Below are 23,765 nucleotides of genomic sequence, written 5' to 3' on the forward strand. Positions count from 1 at the left end.
AGTGCTGGGATCAAAGGTATGCAGCACCATGCCTGGCCACAAATTTTAAATTAGCAAAATTATATAAACTTTCAAAGTAGCTTATATCTTCTTGAGGAGGAGCAGTGTGAGCAGTGTCTGTTGTTCACTCCTCTACCAAGTGGGCCACATAGGCCCTGGCACATAGGGCTCAGATAGTGTTTTTGTGATGAAAAGGCACACATCTCCCCTCGCAGAAGTGTTCTTCAATCCCTGGCTGCATCTCCACACTGTGTCATCTAGTGATAAGTGCTGTGAGTCAGCTGTAAAATCTGAAAAGTGAGAGCATGACCTGCTTCATTCCTTTTGTAATTCACTCACTCAGTTCCTGTCTGATGAGGTCACTTCTGCCTGTTGTTGGATCTGCAGTCCTGCATAGAAGAGGCATGGTTTCCATCTCAAATAGGTGACTGGGTTACCTGACATAACCACAACTCCTTCTCTGAGAATCTGAGAGCCACAACTTCTTTTCTCTCCCTGGTTATTTGCTATATCACTTCAGTGTCTCAGCGTCTTCTCCAACTGCAGAGAGGTTCAGCTGTCTCCTATCAATGTCTGGGGAAAGGTTTTAAATTTCTCTCTTTCTTACAGGTAAACTTTAATGAGCCCTTGTCCATGCTTCAGCGCCTTACTGAAGATCTGGAATACCATGAGCTGTTAGACCGAGCCGCCAAGTGTGAGAACTCTCTAGAACAGCTCTGCTATGTGGCAGCCTTCACCGTTTCCTCCTATTCCACTACTGTCTTCCGAACCAGCAAGCCATTCAACCCTCTCCTTGGGGAGACATTTGAACTAGACCGACTGGAGGAGAATGGGTATCGATCCCTCTGTGAGCAGGTAAAGAGCCCAAACTGGAGACATTTTTCCCTCTTACGACAGGCTAGTTTTTGAGAATCCAGTTCCTTGTCAGCCCAGTCTGTCTTCTTTTTCTTCAGGGTTCAATATACTAGGCCTGTTATTCACCTGCTGTTGTGGATGTAAAAGTATCAAGGGAGACTCTTGGGTGTTTACCTCCAATTAATAGGCTCTAGCTTTCTCTTCTCCACTCTTCTTGGTTAACTCACACCTGATTTCTTAAAGGTGAGTCATCATCCCCCTGCTGCTGCGCACCATGCTGAATCCAAAAATGGCTGGACATTGCGTCAGGAAATTAAAATCACCAGCAAGTTTCGAGGCAAATACCTCTCCATTATGCCCCTTGGTAAGGCCACTAAGTTTGTTCTAGTACAGGTGTTCTGACATGATGAGGAGGCCAGTGGTTCAGGCATCAGATGGGAACTCTAATTCAGGCACCAATATCACTAGATAGCACTGGGCAATTATTTCACTTCCCAGCTATCAGTGAGTTAGGGGGCCAGGCACTCTTTTAAGACCCATCTGGCATAATTCCTTGTTTCTTTAATGTATTTACTTTTTTTCAATAAGTACTGCCTTAAAATGTAGATTCGAGCATGCCTTTAAAAAATTCTTTTAATGGTGTTTCCGCATTACTTTAGTAATCTGGTTCTGTCTGTATGTAGAACATTTAGGATTACAAGATTAGATTTCTTGGCTAGTATCTCTCCTCTGGTCCTCTCTCCTCTGATGGATCGTGTGTCATTTATGTAATGACTGAATCCTGGGTAAGATGAAACTTCATTTTATTGGATTACAAGTTATTTTTGTATCAGATCAAAAAGATGAAGCCTGGGAATAGGAACCCTGATGTGTAGAACTGGAAGCATGCCAGAAATTTTAGCTGCTGCCGTTTCTTACTCTGTACTGATTTTCTTTCGTGTGTGTGTGTGTGTGTGTGTGTGTGTGTGTGTGTGTGTGTGTGTGTGCGCATAAATGTATATATCAAGTCTTTTATTTTTTCCTGGATGTGGTGGTGCAGGCCTTTAATCCCAGCATTCATGGAGATAGGGGCAGGTGGATCTCTGTGAGTTCAAGGTCAGCTTGGTCTACAAGGTGAGTTCTAGAACAGCCAAGACTGTTACACAGATAAACTCTGTCAAGATTTATTTTTTATTTGTATGTGAGTGTGTACATGTGTTTTCAGTGCAGTTCCCACCAAAGCCAGAGGTGTCAGATTCCCTGGAGTTGGTGTTATATAGACAGTTGTGAGCCAGCAGATATGCATGCTAATAATCAAACTTGGGTCCTCTGGAAGAACATTTAACCACTGAGCCATATCTCCAGCCCCTGAAAATTGTATTGTTTTACTTCATCACATAACTTCATATTGTTTACTTTTGCAGATACTTTACAAATTTTATAGGAGAAAAAAGTTACTATCTTGGTCTCTTAGTTTCCTAGTGAATTAAAGTTACTGACTTGTGTTCTATCCCAGTGTCTTAGACAGAGTATTTCAGTTTTGTTGATCTGGGAATGACTCGAGTTCTTGCTTATTAAGGATAGTGTTACTGGATATAGAATTCTGCTTTTAGTAGTCTTTTTACCATCTGAATCTTCTTGTTATTCTAAACATCTTGTTATTCTGCTGTCTTCTGGCCTTCTGTATTTTTTCCTCAAATATTTTATTGTAAATGCACACATAGATATCACACATGTTACGTGTATAGTTCAGTATTGTTTCCTACATTCATAAACGTATTTGAACACTATCAACCATCCAGCTGTAAGATCCTTCGTCTTGTACAACTGAAGCTTTCTACCCATTTAAAAAGTAACTGCTCATTTTGCCCTTCTTCCAGATGCAGAAAACCACTGCTATTTGTTTTGTCTGCCTAATTTTGACAGATCTTTGACTTAAAGGTATTTGTCAGTTCGGGGTCATTTTCTTTAGATTTCAGTGTTAAAATTACTCTTTTTAAGCTGATTATTCCTACTACGTGCATCAGCTTTTTTTTTTATATGTCTACCTGTTGATGATTACAGGTTGCTTCCATGTTTTAACTATTGCATATAAAATCTAATGTGAAACCGAGTATAAATCTCAGAGTTCTTGCTTTCTTTTCTTTCGAGTGTATACCACTAGTAGAACTCCGGGTCACATGGTAATTCCCTTTTTAATGTTTTGAGAAATTCCACAGTTTTCTACAGTGTGACTACCATTTTATATCCCTCCTAACAGTGTACTTAAGCTGTAGTTATCCCGTGTCCCTGTTGTAGATTCAGTCATTCATTGATAGTAGCCACCTCATTTTTGGCCAGTGTATCTCGGGTGCTTTTTTGACTTAATAGTGGTGTGGAACATGTTTTCGTCTGCTTTTTACTGACTTGTGTATTTACTTTAGAGAGGTCTGTGTAAGTCTTTTGCCAGTCGTTTTTAGGATTTTTTTTGTTGTTGTTGTTGTTCTGAGATTTTGTAGCTCTGACAGTCTGGATCTCAAAACATCAGCCAGGACAGGCCTGGACCTTACTGAAATGTCTGGAATGTCAGGAACAATGGTGCACACCACCATGCATGGACCTTTTGACAGTTCTTGTTGCTTTGTTTCTTTGAGACATGGTCTTACTATGTATCTCTGTTTGACCATCAGAGATCTGCCTGCTTCTGTCACCTGAGTACTGGGATTAAAATTGTATGCCATCGGTCTAGAGAAATGGCTCCGTGTTTAAGAGCACTGACTGCTCTTCCAGATGTGTCCTGAGTTCACTTCCCAGCAACCACATGGTGGCTTACAGCCATCTGTAATGGGAGCCAGTGCCCTCTTCTGGTGTGTCTGAAGACAGCTACAGTGTATTCATATACATACTGAGGTAGCTGAGGGGGTTATCAACCGACCAGGTACCTCAGAGCTTCCAGGGACTAAACCACCAACCAAAGAGTACACATGGATAGACCTATGGCTCCAGCTGCATATGTAGCAGAGGATGGCCTTGTCTGGCATCAGTGGGAGGAGAGGCCCTTGGTCCTGTGAAGGCTCTATGCCCCAGTACAGGGGAATTCCAGAGTTGGGGGGTGGGAGGGAGTGGGTGGGTGGGGAAGCACCCTCATAGAGGTAGGGGGTTGGGGGATAAGATAGGGGTTTGCCAGAGGGGAAACTGGGAAGGGGGATAATATTTGACATATAGCTAAAGAAAATATCCAATGGAAAAAAGAACTGTGTGCCATCACACCTAGCCACCTTTGCTAGTTGTTAAATTGAGTTGTTTTGTTGAATTTTGAGAGTTTTATATGTGGTCTGTGTATAATTTTTTTAATCAAAAATAGGATTTTTAAATACTTTCTTGCATTCTGTGAATTGCCTTTTTACTCCATAGATGCCCTTTGATGTACATTTTTTTTTTCAGAGCTGGGGACCGAACCCAGGGCCTTGTGCTTGCTAGGCAAGTGCTCCACCACTGAGCTAAATCCCCAAACCCCCCCCCCTTTTTTTTTTTAATTTTCAAAAAGACCATTTTGTCCTGTTTTTCTTGTTGCCTATACTTTTGGTATCATTTCCCAAAAGTCATTACTAATCTAATGTCTTGAAGCTTTTGCCCCCAGGGTCTCTCTGTGTAGCCCTGGCTGTCCTGGAACTGATTGTATAAACCAGGCTGGCCTCAAACTCAGAGATTCACCTGTTACCGCCTCCCAGTGCTGGGATTAAAGGCAAGTGCTACCACTGTTGGGCTTCTTTTGAGTTTTATATAGTTTGGTGTATTTAATATCTTCTCTCTCTTAGCCATCTTTTCTATGTAGATCTTAAGTCATCAGGGTCAGGTAATTCCGCCTTTGATGTTGTAAGTCTCTTCCACTGTGGTACTACTGTCCCAACTCCATTTTGCTTTCTCTATGAGAATACCTTATGGTAACATTTGGGTATTTGACATTTGGGGTTCATGTTTGTGTATACTGTTAAGAAAAGGTCCAGGTTCATTTTGCATGGAGATTAAAGACTGTCCTTTTTCTATTGAATGGTCCTGGTACCCTCATCAACATCATTTGGGGGAGTGTATGTAAGGTCTTGTTCTTGGGCTTTTGATTTACTCCATAACCTGTTGTCTTTATGCCAGTTCTTCATTGTTGTGGTTAGTATGGTTTTATGATACATTGAAATCAGAAAGTGTGAATCTTCTAGCTTTATTTTCAAAATTGTTTTAGGTAGTTGAGTTCCCTTGTAATTCAACCTGTAAATTCTTCCTTTTTTAAACTGTCTTTTTCTTATATGTATATTTAGGTAAATTTGTGTATGTGTATGCCTGGAGACCAAAAGGCTTTGGACCCCTGGGTCTGGAGATAGAGGCAGTTGGGAGAACCTGACTTGAGTGCTGGGAACAGAACTCAAGTCCTCTGCAAGAACAGCAAGTGCTCTTAACTATTGGCATGCACACACGCATGCACACACGCATGCATTGAGTCCTCAGATACTCTGTTTTTACCTTGAATTTTGATTTAGTATTCATTTGGGAAGCTATACCTACTAAACACCTGTTACATGCTAAGCACCTTAGTAAGCAAATAAACAGGTACTTACTGCTGACCAGGATGTGTTTTCCCCAAGTCTGTAAATGATAAAAATGACCAAAAGAAATTAGTCTGTATACAGTAAACGGAATCCCGACACTCACCACCCATGGAATTTATGGACTCTATAAGTTAATAGCGTAGTCCCCAACAAGATTGCCCTTGCTTCTGATATAAGGCACAAATTTGGGAGTGCTAAGCTTCCTGTACTTTGGATCAACAAGCTATAAATTCCAGGGATCCCCCAGTTCTCTCAGATTTTTCTAGATATATCTATCTTATTTTATGTGTGTTTTGCCTGCATGTGTGTATGTGTACCATGTGTGTGCCTGGTGCCTTCAGATATCAGAAGAAAATGTCAGACAGATCCTCTGGACTTAAGAGTTACAGATGGTTGTGAACTACTGTGTAGCTTCTAAGAATTAAACTGTGGGTCCTCTATAAGAGCAAAAAGTACTCTTAACCACTGAGCCATCTCTCCAGCCCCATTACTTTAGAAAACTTGCTAGAATGCCTTGTGGAACTCAGGAAAGTGCTATACATACGACGAGTTGTCATTTAGTGTACAAGTCAGGGTTATAGAATGAAGAGGCTGAAGCTAAAACCATAGCCTCTCCCCAAGGAATTGGAATATATTACTCTTGAATTTTGGCCTCCAGAGATTTTATTAGGATTTCATTATATGAACTGATAAGTTGAATTCCGTAAGATTTAGTTTTTCAGTATCTGTCTTCTCTTCTTGATGATTAGTAGGAATGATGATAATAGGTGACTCAAAACCTCAACTCTCCAACCACATGGCTGATCTTTCTAGCCTGGCTTGTCCTCATCCTGAGTTATCTTATTTACAGTAACTATCAGTGACCCACTGAGTCATCTCAGTAGCATAAAATATCAAACCCTACAAAGATAATTTCTCTTCCAGTAACCACAGCAAAACTAGACAAGTCAAAACCAGGCAAGTTATGTAACATAGGATGGCACATCTAATGAGTGGCGAAGCCAGGATGGAGTCTAGTTCCAATTCGGAACTCCCCTATCCCTGCTTCTCCATTCCTCCTGTGTAGACCCATAGATAAGTGGTTTGTTTAAGGTCTCAGAGCTCATTACTAATCTTGGCTGCCAGTACATGTTCCTTCCACAGTGCAGTACTATTTTCCTGATGATAGGGCACATTTGCCTTCTTTCTGTAATTTTGAAATTGGAATTATAAAGTACAGCTCCGTAGTTAAGATGTATCAATTGTCATTATCTGACATCATCTGGTTGTATTTTATTCATATACTTAAAACCAAGTAAACAAAAGTAAACCAACAATTAAACCATGTAAGAATGTTGTGCTTTTTAACTTTTTTTTGACTTGCTGTTTTCTTTTTAAATTAAAAGATATTAATAGAAGGACAGCAGTCTTCTTTCTAGTATGTATGATGCTGTTTTTCTGATATCTTGCTATATACTTTTGCTTCTAGGTACCATCCACTGCATTTTCCATGCAACTGGGCACCATTACACTTGGAAAAAAGTTACCACAACAGTACACAACATTATTGTGGGCAAGTTGTGGATAGATCAGGTGAGCAAAGGTACCACCCAAAGCACATCTGAAGTTCGTAACACTTCTTCAGGAGGTAATCATCCCAGACTTTTTACTGGATCACCAGTTTCTCCTAAGGATTTTCTTTTGAACAGTAATGCCACCTCCATAAAGATCTAACTACAAATTATTATATGTGAGTGACCAAATGGTAGCTCCTACCAAGGGTGAGTAGGACTCTGTTTGGCAATATACAGGACATAAGGCGAGGCTCCACGGCTGCATTATCACCAAGCAGTGTCCTGAGTACTAGGGTTACTTCCCTTTACTTTTTTTATTTTTATTTTTATGTGAGTCCACTGTCACTCTCTTCAGACACACCAGAAGAGGGCATCAGATCCCATTACAGGTGGTCGTGAGCCACCATGTGGTTGCTGGGAATTGAACTCAGGACCTCTGGAAGAGCAGTCAGTGCTCTTAACCACTGAGCCATCTCTCCAGCCCAGTACTAAGGTTACAAAGTCAGAGAAAAGTTTCCAGGAGTTATTGCGACATTGGAGAAATATGACATGTGTAGGTAGAAAAGTAGGTAGCAAAATACCCTAGTACAGGAGATGTGCTGAGAGATTTTCCAGTTAACTTAGCTGTGACATAAGACTGGTTTAACTGCAGTCAGCAAAGAGGGAATACTGTCTTCTGGAAAAGGGCTTCACGGAAGATGTGGAATTAAGCTGAGTCTTTGAAAGGTAGAAAGGAGAGAAAAAGGAAAAAAATGAAGTTTATACGAAGATCACAAATGGAATCTATAGGAAGATCTGTCATGTACAACTTTGAAACTGTAATTTTGGTAAGCAAAGAAATTCTAGAAGGGTCGTAGTGAGGGACTTGTTCAGGAGGTAGTTTATTTTTTATTGGATATTTTATTTACACTTCAAATGTTACCCCCTTTCCCAGTTTCTCATCCATAAACCCCCTATAACACCCCCTCCCACTTGTATGAGGGTGTTCCCCTACCCAACCATCCACCTCTTCCCGCCTCCCCGCCCCAACATTCCCCTACACTGGGGGGCCCAGCCTTGGCAGAACCAAGGGTTTCTTCTCCCAGGAGGTAGTTTATTATGTGTGCATTTCAGTAGGTATACTGAAGGTCAAGCCATGTTACCAACCTGTGACACACAAAAGAAATGCTTATGTAAAACTCATGTCAGTCTTCATAAAGCTAACCCATGATTCTTTTCACTTTACAGTCTGGTGAGATTGACATTGTAAATCACAAGACAGGAGACAAGTGTAATCTTAAATTTGTTCCTTATAGCTACTTCTCTCGGGATGTAGCAAGAAAGGTAAGAGAGATTGAAATTAAATATTTTTTATTTAGTGTGCATTCCTTAGAAGGGCTGGGGTGTGTGTGTGTGTGTGTGTGTGTGTGTGTGTGTGTGTGTGTGTGTGTGTGTGTGTGTGTGTGTGTGTGTAGAGAGTGTATAGGTAAGTAAAAAGTTGTATCCTAAGTTTGCAGATCTGAAAAGTAGAGGTAAACAAAGAAACTAGAAAAGAAACCAAATACATTACTGAACCACTTTCCACTTTCTTTTCCTGAACATGAGGAAGTGAAAAGAAAAGTTCAAGGGCTGGAGAGAGGGCTCAGTGGTTGGGAGCAGTTACTGTTCCTCTAGAGGTCCTGAGCTGAATTCCCAGCACCTCTGTCTGGTACTTCACAGATGCTGGTGACTCCCACTCCAGGGCACCCGGTGTCCTCTCTCTCTCTCTCTCTCTCTCTCTCTCTCTCTCTCTCTCCCTCCCTCCCTCCCTCCCTCCCTCCCTCCCTCCCTGTCTGTCCGTCCCTCTTTCCTCTACACATCACACACACACACACACACACACACACACACACACACACACACACACACACACACACACACACACACACACACACACACACACCCCTAAATAAAAATAAAGAGATTTATTTTAAAAATAAAGACAAGCACAGTGGGGAAGTGGAAGTGGGAGGTGGAGGAGAGGAAGCAGGTGGGCAGTAGGACCATTGACGCAGAGGAGAGGTGTCGGCTCCAGCACAGGTGCTGCGTGCAGACTCCATGAGCAGTGAAGAGTCCAGCATGGTGGTGTGCCCTTCCAGTCCCAGCACTCAGGAGGTAGAGACAGGCAGATCTGAGTTTGAGCCAGCCTGATCTGTAGAGTGAGTTCCAGGACAGCCAAGGCTACACAGAGAAACTCTGTCTTGAAAAACAGAAATTTAAAAAGGAAAGGTGAAGACTAGTTGCAGATTCAGACGTATTTGTGAATCTGTGTAATTTCTAGAATAGTTTTAAGTTTCAGTCAGGTGCTTTTCCTGCTTTTACATCCTTGCATCAGAAATTCCTGTGCAATAAGAAACTTTGATCATAAAACCACCAATTCATTGGTCTTGCCTCACATAGTATTTAAAAATCAGTAGCAGCAGTTGTGTCTAACTTGTTAATGTTTATGATAACTGGATTTAACCAGTGTGTTCTCCATCCTTGTAGGTGACAGGTGAGGTGACAGACCCATCAGGAAAAGTTCACTTTGCCCTCCTGGGGACATGGGATGAGAAAATGGATTGTTTCAAAGTACAACCAGCCTCTGGGGAAAATGGAGGAGATGCTCGGCAGAGAGGCCATGAAGCAGAAGAAAGTAGGGTCATGCTATGGAAGAGGAATCCATTACCGTGAGTATAGCATGCCAGCTTCCTTTGCCTTTAACTCCTGAGTGCATTCTTGGTGACTATCTGTGGGACTGACACAGGGAGATGAGAACCTTTGAAGAGATGTACATGTGACTGGAGTTGAAGTGTCCTTTGTTCGAAAACTTTCTCTCACCAACCATGTGCCAGATTGGTTTTCTCTTTTCTAAAGTTTCACCTGACTCACGGCTCAGAGGAACCTCTATAGTTAATGCTCTGTTTTTGAGACAGGGTCTTATGTAGTCCAGGCTGGTCTCACTGTGTACTTGAGGCTCTCTTTGAAGTCCTGATCTGATCCTTCTTCTTGTACCTTCCAATAACTGGTTATAGGCATGTCCCACCATGCCCTGCGTTCTCATTGCAATTCAGAGCAGAGCTTTTCAAAAGCAACTGGGGAGAAAGGTGCTTTTTACCTGCTAACAATTTCACCCACAGGCCACTGAGGTAAAGCACAGCACTTAGGAAACAAGTGCAGGTCATCATCTTATATATCATTTCTACAGAAGTAGCCAGATTTTCCCAGAAAGGTCTAGAAGGAAGCAGAGGAAATAGGAATGAGGCTGCTTTAAAGATTTCATTCTTCCCGATAAATGTAGATAATTCTGAATGCAGACACTGCAGGCAACTACTGTTTGAAATGACGCTGAGGAAGGTGGGAATGGTACAATTTAGCTTGCTTTCTTGGGGATTACCTGGTAAGGCTTTAGACTTCCTACGTGTGAGAGGGACACTTAGGTACAGGGCAGTGTTCTGAGCTGTTGTTCCTGGGTGAGACTGAGGCAATAGCCCTGCTTTTCCTTTGTTTTGTTTGTTCTTAGGAAGAATGCAGAAAACATGTACTACTTCTCAGAGCTTGCGCTCACTCTCAATGCCTGGGAAGGTGGCACTGCTCCTACAGACAGCCGGCTTCGGCCTGACCAGAGACTGATGGAAAATGGGCGCTGGGATGAAGCAAATGCTGAGAAGCAGCGCCTGGAGGAAAAACAGCGACTTTCTAGGAAGAAGAGAGAAGCAGAAGCTATGAAAGCCACAGAAGATGGTAATGACCTGTCCCCTGCTCTGATTTCTGATGTGTGGTATGTGTCAGCTCTAATCTTGCTTTTCATTTTCTTCCCATTTAGGCACACCATATGACCCCTATAAAGCACTGTGGTTTGAGCGGAAGAAGGACCCTGTCACCAAGGAGCTAACCCATGTTTATAGGGGCGAGTACTGGGAATGTAAGGAAAAGCAGGACTGGGGTTCTTGCCCAGACATTTTCTGAAGCAGCTGTAACTCAAAGGAAGAGGGCTGATCGGAGAAGACGGCAGAGGATGTCCGTGAAGGCTGGCAGCTGGGACTCTTACCAAGTGCTTTCCTCAAATTTGTCTGTCTTAACCAATCACTTTTTCCAAATCAATCACCAGAAGCAGACACCCATGGTGGTGATTGGCTGGTTGCCTTAGCTGATTGATGCTGAAATCGACGTAGTAGATACCCATGTGTATAAGGGAGAGGTTTAGTGGCTGAAAGTTAGTGTTATTCTACATCTGCAAAGGCAAGTAAGTGTTCTCCCTCTGCCTCATATAAGATGGTGTCATCCACCCTTACCTTGTAGTATCCTGCCCAGCCAAGATCTGCATACGATTGTGATTCATGAGCATTTGGTGCTGTTCAGAGCAAGAACTGATTTTAAAGTTCCTTTCAAAAGAAACACGTAAGATTTAACCAGCAGAGGCATCGTGCACAGGTCTCAATGTTAGGAAATGTACTCCCACGTGGGCTTGGTTTAACAGGGCATCGTGTGGTAACTAAGGTTTTGGAGCATCTGCAGGAAAGATTGTTCTCTAGGGCTTGAGTATTGAGTTACTTTCCGGGAGATTTTACCTTCACTTGCATACAGTACCCTCTGTGTTCTGTCTGCTTTGACAGCAACCAGAGGCCTCTGTGGTGGTTGATAAGAGGGTGACACTATCCTCATAAAGGGGTTTTATGGACTCCCTCAGGTGGAGAACCTCTGAGAACACAGGCAGGGTGGAAGAAGACTGCTACTCCTTGTACCTTCCCAGTCCCTCCTTATCCTGTCTCTCATTGCCTTTCTGGCTTCTCTTTCCTGGCACAATGCCATTTTGAGTTTGTGCCACAGTCTGGAGCAAACATTGCCTGATCCATTCTGCACACTTCAGAATATGGAAGAAGTTTCTCTGCAACAAATGTGTTCATCTTGGAAGTCCCAGTAGAATGGAGCCACTTCTGGAATAATGTGTTAAATCATCTGTATATTATATATATATATGTGTGTGTGTAGAGAAAATCTAATTTTTTTTTTTTTTTTGGTTCTCCCCTTTCTCATGAAGAATTTTGGTTTTTTTAATATCACCTGTCTCCTGGGACTCTCAAATGCGCGTTAATATGGGTTGGTGCACCTCTGCTTTCCATGTTTGAGGGGCGTTGCAGCCCCAGGCAGGGTCATGTGTGGCAGTTGCTGAACAGGGATGAGGAGGAGGGTTTTGTCACCTACCTGCTGCTGCCTCAGCTCAGCTTTTCTGATCACATGTGGCTCTTGGAAAGGAAGTCCTAGTCTTTTTCCTGCCTCAGTTTCCTTCCCTAGGAGGAGTACGGGTAGAAAGTCAAGAGGGTGATTTCTAGCTTCCTTATATCCCAGCCAGCTCAGGCTAAATCCCAAAAGAATGTTCTCCTAAGGCTGTGAGCTAAGCGCCCTCGTGCCCTGTGGGAACTGCTCCTGCTGGCGCTGGCACCCTTCAGGTTTTCTTTGAGTTCTAGGGTCCTGTTCAGAAATGTAACCCTTGTGCAACCCACTCTTGGTTGAGGGTCATAAATTGAGGTGCCTTCCTTGTGTACTTTTTGTTAGTGTTTTTGTTTTTGTTCCTTAACTGTTGAGCCTCAGCCAGTGTGGGTCCTTGGGGAAAATACCATTCCAGAGGACGCTATCCCTCCAGGGAAATTGGATTTTACTGGGTAAATTAGTATTCTCAGTCCTTCCCTACCGGCTCTCCTTCCCTAGATAAAAAATGATCAAAGAATGAGCACTAGGGAATTTCCTCCTAAGAAGACTTTCCCCAGCACAAGGGGTTACTCCAGGGAGGCCCATAAAATGGGCACCATCTCTGGAGGCTTTGGATAGAGTGGAAATTTCCCAAGGAACCTCCTTGCTTTAGCCCCTTCCCCTCTATCTGCACTACATTTCTAGCTTGATTTCCCAGATCCCTGCTAACGGAAGAAGCTTAGAAGTCCTGAAGATGGAATAAAGTCACATGAAAGCAAAATAAGACTATATATATATATCTATATATATTTTCAGTTTTTATGCCTTATTGCTTTTTTTCAAAAAAAAAAAAACTACTAAATTAAATAATTTTTAAAAATCTATATTGTCTGATTTGCTTCTACTCCTAACAGTCAGGAAATAGTGGTGGACAGAGAGAGACTAGGCCAGTGGTGATTTGTTTTGTTTGGGGATTTTTTGTATATGAGTGTTTTGCTGTGAGTATGTATGTGTACCACATGCATGTCTGGTAGCCACGGAGGTCAGACGGATAACCAGACGGTGAACCACCACGTGGGTCTGGGAACTAAACTGAAGGTTTTTTGCAAGAGCAGTAAGTGCTATTAAAGACTAAGCCATCACTCAAGCTCCTATATTTTAATTCTTCAACGTCATTCCAGGTTCATGAGCCAAGGAATGGCCTTAACAGCCCTAATACATTTCAGTGTGACTTTTGCCATTGTCCTGTCTTAGCATAGAGAAACATAACTAATGTTTCTGATTCTGGGCCTGCTTCCCTTCAAAGGAAAATGTAGGGTGGAGGATATGACTTAGGGGTCGAGGGTTTACCTACAATATTACTGCCTGGCCTCGCTTCAATCCCCAGCCCTGAGAAAGAAAATCTAGTCAAAGCTGCATTCTCAAAATTCTTAGCTGTTTGATGTATGGGTTCAAAGACCTTTCATTTAAAAGGGCACACTTGTCATTCCAGCATTCAGGAGGCTGGGGCAAATTCCCCATGTCACCCAGGAGCTCAAGTCTGGGTAACTTGGAGAAGAGTCTCTAAAGAATAAAGGTGGTGTAGGCAGTCTCGAGGAGGCAGGGCAATTACAAGCTCCAGACCAACCTGAGGTACATAGATCCTATCTCAAAAGCAAAAAAGACTTTTTTCAAGCAATGACACCATTTTACTTTTTCTCTGCAAAGTCCAGGCTGGGGAAGAATAGGGTATAGGCCTAGAGAGCACTCCAGTCGGGTTGGGGATTTAGCTCAGTGGTAGAGCACTTGCCTAGCAAGTACAAGGCCCTGGGTTCGGTCCCCAGTTCTGAGAGAGAAAAAAAAAAAAAAGAGTTCCCAGAGGACCCAAGTGTTCTGTCCACTGGGATATTTGCAGAGAGCACTCCAGTCAGAGAATACAGCAAAGGATCCTGGCCATGAGGAACCCCGAGCCTGTAGTATCGAGAGCCCTGGGCCACATAGCTTTAAAGAGAAAAAATGTTAGGATCATTTTGACAGTTAAAAAAAAGGCACTCAGAGGGGTTGGGATTTAGCTCAGTGGTAGAGCGCTTGCCTAGGAAGCGCAAGGCCCTGGGTTCGGTCCCCAGCTCCAAAAAAAAAGAACCAAAAAAATAAAAATAAAATAAATAAAAAAGGCACTCAGAGAAACTAGATTTGTTCGGGGTCACACAGCTGATTGGCTGGTCAGTGTTGGAATTCAAAAGCTGGGTGTAGCTAACCGGAGTTTCTGACCTCTTAAGCCACCCTCGTGTTCTCTGACTGTCACATTCTGCTGCTGAAGTGCTTGACTGTCTGCACAGGCTTATTTGGACTACCATTTCTTTTAAAGCTCTGCCCCAAAGACTGGGTTTTTCAGACCTCAAGTCAGCAAAACAAGCTGTTATCAGCGATTGTTTTTGTACCAGGTTCTTGGAGAAACCACCTCATTATTATTAGAAGATTGGATGTTAAATTGCTGTGAAGTTTTGTTACTTTGTTTTCGAGCAAGGTGAAAAGCACAGCAGTAGGTGTGAGGCATTCCTGATAGTCCTATTAGATCTCAAGCACCATCACAATTTAATTCCAACATTGGGGCAATGAAACAGCCACAATGTGTAATGATCCCTCCTTGATCTAATAACATGACGTGAGTTGGAATGTGGATCCTGAGGGTCAGGGTCCAACATGATTCAACACGTAGGACTCAGCAAAATTTCAAATCATTACATTCAGAGACCTTTAAAGTCCCACAAACCTAGATGATGGTTCACCACAGATGGTTCACCATGCTGTCTTAGGCAAATAAGAGTAAGTTTGTCGGTTCCCATTCTGTTTGAATTCCCCAGCCTTCATTTCCACAGAGTCGAAAAGCAGCAGAGATTTCCATCCTGTGGGGAAAGAAGAGATGACAGTGAGGAGGAAGAGAGCCACTGTTCCCTACATTCGAGGAGGAACAAGGACAGAGCCTTCCAGAGCTTTCAAACTGTGGAATGTCAAGCAGTGATAACAAAAGGAACCACAGCAGTATCAGTAACCTCAAGCGAGAAAGTGTACCTAAGCGCAGCTTGCACCACAACACCGCTGAACTTTATACTCCAGTATAATGTCCCTGAGTTCTCCCAAGAGGACTATGCACTGTGCAAAGGCCATGGTCCTTACTCCTGCAGTATCAACCAGATCTTGGGGGCGTTTTTCTATAGCTTACTACAGAGTACTGTCTCCAACGTGATGACCTAGGTGCTTCTCCCTTGTTTATAAAAAGAAAAAACACATATGCACATCCAACAAACTTGTTCAACCCGTACACTTCAAGGATTCGCTCTATAGGGTCAGTAAAATAAAATCTCAAAAAGTGGCATAGAAAATATTCAGATTTTGTTCATTATAGATGTACATTTTTTGGAACAAAATTCAGAACCACCAGGAATGGTGAACACCTGTGAATCTTTTGTGCCTTTAGGACGTGGAGATGGGAGGATAGTTCAAGGTCATTATTGGCAACATAGTGCATTTGAGGCCAGCTTGGTTCTCATGAGACCCTGTCAAAAAAAATTATGAGACACACTTGTCCACCCTTCTTTACTCACTGGAAGAATTCTGAGCCTTGTGTCGTTTCTGAAGTTCCTATTGTAAACCATAGTCCCATTACCCTTTCAGATCTATACTGCTTTGGTTCATTGTTCCTTCAGGGAAAGTGCTGAGTGGTCACATGAGAGGTCTTCAAAGGACAGAACCTAAAGAGCTCCAGGGATTTGGGGGTAGCTCTAGTGTGCCAGAATGTGTACATGGCTTCGGTTTGATCTCTAGCACTGTGGTCAGTTACTTAGAATCCTCCATAAATAGCCTACAGAGGTCATGTCCTCTGAGCGTGACCAGATGATTTTAGAAAGTTACTAAACACAAGTTCATTTTAGAATATGGCTAGCAACATTTTCTTTCATTCACTCAGCCTCACTCATTAAGCATTTACCCGAGCCTGATAATCTAACTGATTGGGAATACAAATAGATTAGGTAAACAGCCAATTGCATTCAAGTTTGACAGGTGGTGCAAGGCACTGTAGCCTGTCGGGAGCTGGGAGAAAAGTGTATGGAGACATGTCAGAGAAGTCTTCGAGAACCAGAAGAGTTTGAGCTATGATTTGCAAAGCTAAGCAGACATTAGGGGAAGGGTGATGCAAGTGTGTTGCACAGACAAAAGGAGAGCAAGGTCCAGGCAGGTGTCCTTGCAGTGACCTCATGTATTGCTAGTTTAAAGTCAAGGCATTCACCAGCCTTGGGGCTTTGCTCAGCTCGCTAGTCCATTTCCACTCCTGAGTGCTCTTTCCTGGTAAGCTTTTTCTATAGCTATACCTTGCCTAGCTTCTGTTTGTTTTTTGAGACAGGGCCTCCCTGTGTAGCCCTGACTACATAGAGTTCTCTATGTAGACCAGGATGGCCTCAAACCCAGAGATCCTCCTGCCTCTTCCTGGGACTAAAGGGGTTTGCCACCTCCTCACCACCACAAGTCTTCTGAGGCTAACTGAACAGTGCATGACTTTTCATTCAGCTGCTAGTCTTCTCACCTAATTCCTCAAGCTTAAAAAAAAAACACTGAGCTAGGCACTGAAGAGGGGTGTGGCCCCACCCACAGAAGACTCCAAGTGCCTTTAGAAGCCTCAGCTTTTGTTTTTAACTAGTAAGTAGGATATTGAATTTCAGGTAGAAACAATTTATGAATAAGACCAGTTAAGAGGCTGGAGAGGAAAGATGAGAAACAGAAGAATTCTAATTGGGATGAAGAGTCTATGGGATGAAGAGAGGCAGAGAGGGGAAGGTTTTGCAAGTGACCTAGGAAACTCAGATGGAAGGTCAAGTGTCCTGGGTAGCTTGTGTCACTTTGACACAAGCTAGAGTCATCTGAGAGGAGGGAGCCTCAGCTGAGAAAACGCCGCTGTGAGACCCAGATGTAAGACATTTTTAAAATTGGTGACTAATGAGGGAGGGTGCAGCCCATTGCGGGCGGTGCTATCCTTGGGCTGGCAGTCCTACGATCTATAAGAAAGCAGACAGATAAAGTCACAGGAGCAAGTCAGTAAAGGGCATCCCTCCATGGTCTCTGCATCAGCTCTTGCCCCTATTTCCTGCCCTGTTTGAGTTCCTGTCTGACTTACTTCAATGGTGATATGGAACTTTAAGCCAAATAAATAAGCTCTTTCCTCCCTAACTTGCTTTTGGTCATGGTGTTTCCTCACAGCAATTGAAACCCTAAGACAGTAATAGGAGTTTTGAAAAGAGAGAAATGGCTCAGTGGTTAAGAGTAATGCTCTTATAGTCATAAAAACTGTATGGTATTGACACAGAGAAGGCAGATAGACCAGTGGAATAGAATTGAAGACCCAGAAATGAACCCACACACCTATAGCCACTTGATCTTTGACAAGGGAGCTAAAACCATCCAATGGAAGAAAGACAGCATTTTCAACAACAAATGGTGCTGGTTCAACTGGAGGTCAGCATGTAGAAGAATGCAAATTGATCCATTCTGATCACCATGTACTAAGCTTAAGTCCAAGTGGATTAAAGACTTCCACATCAAACCAGATACACTCAAACTAATAGAAGAAAAAGTGGGGAAAAGTCACGAACACATGGACACTGGGGAAAATTTCCTGAACACCAATGACTTATGCTCAAATGGACAAATGGAACCTCATAAAACTGCAAAGGTTTTGTAAAGCAAAAGACACTGTCATTAGGACAAAATGGCAAAAGATCTTTACCAATCCTCCATCTGATAGAGGGCTAATATCCAAAATATACAAAGAACTCAAGAAGTTAGATTCCAGAGAGTCAAATCACCCTATTAAAAATGGGGTACAGAGCTAAACAAAACATTCTCAGCTGAGGATTATTGAATGGCCAAAAAGCACCTAAAGAAATGTTCAACATCCTTAAGTCATCAGGGAAATGCAGATCAAAACAACCCTGAGATTCCACCTCACACCAGTCAGAATGGCTAAGATAAAAAACTCAGGTCACAGCAGATGCTGGCAAGGATGTGGAGAAAGAGGAACACTCTTCCATTGTTGGTGGGATTGCAAACTGGTACAACCACTCTGGAAATCAGTCTGGAGGTTCCTCAGAAAATTGGACATTCTACTACCTGAGGACCCATCTATACCTCTCTTGGGCATATACCCAAAAGATGCTCCAACATACAACGAAGACACATGCTCCACTATGTTCATAGCAGCCTTATTTATAACAGCCAGAAGCTGGGAAGAACCCAGATGCTCAACAGAGGAATGGATTCAAAAAATGTGGTACATCTACACAATGGAGTACTACTCAGCTATCAAAAACAATGACTTCATGAAATTCATAGGCAAATGGAATAAACGAAAATATCCTGAGTGAGGTTACTCAATCACAGAAAAACACACTTGGTATGCACTCATTGATAAGTGGATATTAGCCCAAATGCTTGAATTACCCAAGATGCAATCTACAGACCACAAGAAGCTCAAGAAGAAGGATGACCAAAATGCAGATGCTCCCACTCCTTCTTAAAAGGGGGAAAATATTCATAGGAGGAGATATGGAAGCAAAGTTTAGAGCAGTGACTCAAGGAATGGTCACTTAGAGCCTGACACACATGTGGCCCACATGTGTACAGCCACCAAAACTAGATAAGATTGATGAAGCTAAAAAATGCATGCGGAAAAGGACTGGTTATAGATCTCTCCTGAGAGACACATCCAGAGCCTGTCTAATACAGATGTCAATGCTAGCAGCAAACCACTGAACTGAGAACAGGACCCCCTTGGGGGGTATTAGAGGAGGTATTGAAAGAGTTGAAGGAGCTTGCAACCCCATTAAAAACAACAATGCCAAACAACCAGAGCTTCCAGGGACTAAACCACTACCGAAAGATTATACATGGACTGACCCAGGGCTCCAACTGCATATGTAGCAGAGAATAGCCTTGTTGGGGCACCAGTGGAAGGGAAAGCCCTTGGTCTTGCCAAGTTTGGACCCCCAGTGCAGGGGAATATGGGGGAGGGCAATAAGGCGGATGTATAGGGGGAATACCTGTATGGGGGAGGGGGAGGGGAGGGAATGGGGGCTTATGGGCAGGAATCCCGGAAGGGGAATAACCTTTGAAATGTAAGTAAAGAAATAAAATAAAAAAAAAAAAAAGAGGACCAGAATTCTGTTCCTAGCTTATGCCTGCCTAGAACTACATACACTTCAGTACATCTGATGTCCTTTGGCTTTTGTAGGAACCTGCCCTCACATGAATGCTTCCACACACAATTACAAACATGCATACATAACTAAAGTAAAACAATTTGGGAGATTGTAACACACACTTAATCTTAACATTATGAAAGCAGAGACGATCAGAGTTCAAGGTCATCCATCCTTAGCTAGTGAGTTTAAAGCCAGCCTGGTTTATATAGTTCTGGAATTTCAAAAAAATAAAGAAGGAAGGCAGGAAGGAAAACCTTTGAGAGAAAGCCAGTTCATTTTTAGGTTTGCTTTGTTGTAGGTACCTGTGGTGATATCAAAAACAAAACAAAACTTTTTGTTTTTTTTTTTTTTTTGAGATAAGTTCTACTATTGCCCAGGCTGCCTTCGAATTCACAATATAGCCAGTGATGACCTTGAACTCCTGATCTTCCCTCCTCCACCTTCCAAATCCTGGTATTATAGGCATGTACCCTGGTGACCTGCTTTGAGAAACAATTTTAAACATGGTTCTTCTATGTAGTCTGAGATCTAAGACCGAGGGAAACCACAGATCATTTGGCCAACTCTAAGGACAAGCAAGAGTATATACATGCAAATACACGCACACACATACATACATACATACATACATACATACATACATACATACACATATAACCTACAGAGATTCCGATTCAACTGAGGAACTGAGGTTAGGCTAGTATATATGTAACAATTGTACTATATAATCTATATAATCTTAAATATGACTATGAAGGAACTGACTCACCCTGAATCCCAGGCAAGCATCTGGTCAGGCTAGGATTTAAGTCACCCTTTGTCATGTATACACGAAGTCTACACAGCAGGTAGTGGTTCTTCATTGCTGCACACCTAATTACCATATATATGCCTGGTGACTTAAAGCAAGGCCTGCCTATGCTCAGTCCTGGAGGTGAGGAGTCCACACGGCTGCCTTCTTTGTTCAGGGTCTCATGAGAAGAAAAGATTTGGTTGAGTTCTTACTAGGCATATTAGGGATGTCTCCTTTCAAATGTCTCCTTGCTGGCATCCTTTAGCTTCTTTTGTGGTAAAGGGTCAGTTTCCTTGTTAACTGTCATGGAGGAGCTACTCTCATCCCAGGGGCTACAGGCAGCCCTTATCACGTGGTCTCCAGCCTCAAGCCCAGAGAGCTTCTTAGGTTTAACGAGTTTCTTCCGCAAGCAGCTGGAGAAGCCCATGCTGGCCAGACATTCTGTTGCTGAGACAAATACCAGAAAGAAACAGTTAAGGGGAAGAAGGGTTTATTGTAGTTCATGGCTTCAGTCATGTACTATATATATATATATATATATATAGTGGAACGAGGTCACCAGGAAGTGTAGAGGAGTGACAGGAAGGACCAGGGTTAAGAAATGCCTTTTTATCCCCTTCCCTGTGTGATGCCCTTCTTCCAAAGGCACAACTTCCATAATTTACCACCACCTAATTACCTGTTTAAATTTGGAATCTTTAAATTGTTTAAACAAGTGATTAGGTCACAGCCCTGGTGATCTCCTGTGGAAGTAACCTCACGACTCACTCAGAAGTGTACTTACCCTGTGGGCATCTTTCAATAGGATCAAGCTGAACAGCAAGATTAACCATACCTGTTTCTCTCTCTGCTCCCGGCGGTGGGTCTGTCCCTTCCTGCCCTTTCTGCCTTCCCTTCTGCCCTTCTCTGTCCTCTGTTCTCTGCTTTCAAGTCTCTGCTCCTCTCTACCTCTACCCCTTATCCGGGAAAAAAAAATTCTTCATGACTAATAAATAATCGAACACTTTAGAGTCAGATGTGCTGTTTAGGATAACCTAACCATAAAAGGGAAATCCTATCATATTAATGGTCCTATTGATTATGTGGTTTTCTTTCCTGGGGGGTGGTATCTGGAGGGCTGGGAAGGTGGTCATTATTTTAGGATTTTTCCTACTACAACAATGTAGAGAAAGCAAAATGATGATGTTTAAACAAGACTTCTGGGTCTGCAAAAACCTTGCCTGCATCTAGTTGAGGTGTGGTAGCTCTGTACTGGATGGGGCAAAAAAAGGAAAGGAAAGGAAGGGAAAGGAAGGGAAAGGAAAGGAAAGGGAAGGAAAGGAAAGGAAAGGAAAGGGAAGGAAAAGAAAGGAAAGAAAGGACACGACTCTTTCTAGATATAGTGAGGGAGAAAGTTGATTATAGATAAAAGGGAGGCATAGCTAGAAGCAGACATCTGGGAGAATCCCAGAGTGGACATGACTTTGAGCCTTGTGAGGAGAGGGGAGAGGAGTGGGGCACTGGTGGTGGTATGCAAGCCTGGGGAATCTGGTAACAGGCAGGGACAGAGAGATGCTTTGAAAACCTGGAGGCCAGTGTCTACTTTGATATGTGAAATCTATCTCATTTTGTCCCAGGTTTGAGACCTAATACGCACCTGGGATGTACTTTGCCCTCAGTCTCTTGAAAGAGGCGATCTGGACTCAGTCCCTACTTACTGTAAGTCCTAAACCAAGGTCATCTGTTCACTTCACTTTACAATAAGCTCATGGTCTCCCTTCTTAGGAATCAACTTAGTATGAAAAACTGGATTATTCTTGATAGCTGTAGGGAACTTAAGACACTTTCAAATTAAATGCATGTGAGGAATGTCCAGCTGTGAAATGGGAGACAGGTGGGAGACAGCCAGCGTGTTAGGGATATCATTAATCCAGAGCTGACTTCCTCCAGTTTGAAAGGTCCTGTAACTCCTATTGTGGTGACATGGAAAGTCTACCTCATGTGAAGAGTTTGCAAATGGCCGTGTGTGTGTGTGTGTGTGTGTCTGTCTGTCTGTCTGTCTGTCTGTCTGTCTGTCTGTCTGTGTCTCTGTGTGTGTGTAACTAGCTTCTGTTAAGCATGTATTTGTAACGACTAGGAATTACAATCTCAAAAATTCATGAATCAGACTGTGTCTGTAGCTCAGTGTCAGTGCACCGCCTAGTGTATATGAGGCCCTAGGCAATACTCATTACTTTAAAATACCTTTTGAGTTTAATTTTTTTTTAAAAAAAATTAAGTATTTTTAACGGAGTGAAACAAATTGCTGGACAATAAGAGACATCACTTGAGAAGTAATGGGTTCTAGGTAGTAAATAAGGTCCTAAATAAAGATAAATACATTAGTAAAAGAAACTTTATTACTTTTGTTACATTCTTGGCTAAATTTACTTAACTTAGTAGCACAAAAATGTATTTCCTCATTATAATTACACAGGTTAAAAAACCTCTGTAAGCACAGCCGAAATAGCTCAGTTGGGAGAGCGTTAGACTGAAGATCTAAAGGTCCCTGGTTCGATCCCGGGTTTCGGCAGTGATTTTGTAAGCAGTGCAACCACGTGTATGTAATTGAATTTCCTTTGTGATCTCCACCCGTAGTGGAACTTAACACTTAGGAACTTACTCCTTTCCCTCACTCTATACATCTGTGTCCTTTATGTTACTTCCCCTCTGAGGTCATCATGTGTCCCCGTTTTATTTTTGTATAATACAGAGTTAGTGTGCCCCGATTTGCACTCAACAGGAGCTCAGCTCTCTTCTTGATTACCTCACCCTTCTTTCGGGCTTCCTATATGTTGCCTGCCAGCTAATAACTTTGGAGCTCCGGCTCAGGCTGGTCACAGGGTGTGGCTGAGCTGGGTCCTACAGCCGGATGGTTCAGAAGCCCAGATCACAGCCTGGCTCCTTTTGGCGCAGAGGCTTTGTCTGTCTGAGCTAACAATAATCAGGACCGGCAGACAGGTCGTGGGTGCAGGCAAGGAAGGAGGCCTTTTCTGGTTTAGAAAAGACACTAGCGTTATCACTCCAAATGCAGCACTCGCGATTAAATGTGGATTTCAGAGACATAACCCTTTGGAATAAGCACTGTCCCAAATTTTGCGAGGACATGTAAAGCAGGTATCGTTTCCGTGGAATTCGGCTGTAACTTAGTGCCCTGTATTCTAGTTTACCACATCGAAAACCACTATTACACAACCTCCTGTTCATTCACCTTGTGTCCCAGCAAATATACCCGGCGTCAAGAACTCAAGATAAACTGAACTTAAGATGGCCACAGTTCTACTGTACTGTGGTATTAAACAAAAGATTCTGAAGGCATTGGATTGGATTTTAATACAAAACAATAAACAAAGCCAAAACGTGCTAGAGTGATGTGTCAAACAATGAAGCAATGCTCAGTGGAGTAAGCAGAGCCTCCCATGCAGCCTGGTGCCAGGTAGAAACGTGGTCAGAGAAGAGCGAGATCCAAATCGCACAATCTAAGGACACACATTGTGCTAAAACAACAAACCCCGAAGCTTTCGGCAAACCGACTCTTAAACTTCCCAACCTGTTGGTCTGCCAAGCG

General features: G+C 42.7%; 1 protein-coding gene and 1 non-coding gene across 2 annotated transcripts in view; both read left to right on the forward strand.

Annotated features, from left to right (window-relative positions):
- The window catches only part of Osbp (oxysterol binding protein), a 29,706-nt gene extending 16,668 nt beyond the window's left edge, over positions 1 to 13,038 (forward strand). Inside the window, exons 8-14 of the mRNA XM_032891661.1 lie at positions 610 to 855; positions 1,099 to 1,219; positions 6,883 to 6,986; positions 8,195 to 8,290; positions 9,473 to 9,654; positions 10,488 to 10,708; positions 10,791 to 13,038. Of these exons, the coding sequence (XP_032747552.1) occupies positions 610 to 855; positions 1,099 to 1,219; positions 6,883 to 6,986; positions 8,195 to 8,290; positions 9,473 to 9,654; positions 10,488 to 10,708; positions 10,791 to 10,933 (1,113 nt within the window). The 3' untranslated portion in view covers positions 10,934 to 13,038. The remainder of the gene's footprint in view (positions 1 to 609; positions 856 to 1,098; positions 1,220 to 6,882; positions 6,987 to 8,194; positions 8,291 to 9,472; positions 9,655 to 10,487; positions 10,709 to 10,790) is intronic.
- Positions 13,039 to 22,657: 9,619 nt separating this feature from the next.
- On the forward strand, positions 22,658 to 22,730 carry Trnaf-gaa. Its single transcript has one exon. It is a non-coding gene; the product is annotated as a tRNA-Phe (tRNA).
- The last annotated feature ends 1,035 nt before the right edge of the window (positions 22,731 to 23,765 follow it).

This window comes from Rattus rattus, chromosome 2 (assembly GCF_011064425.1).
Source record: "Rattus rattus isolate New Zealand chromosome 2, Rrattus_CSIRO_v1, whole genome shotgun sequence".
Taxonomy (NCBI): domain Eukaryota; kingdom Metazoa; phylum Chordata; class Mammalia; order Rodentia; family Muridae; genus Rattus; species Rattus rattus.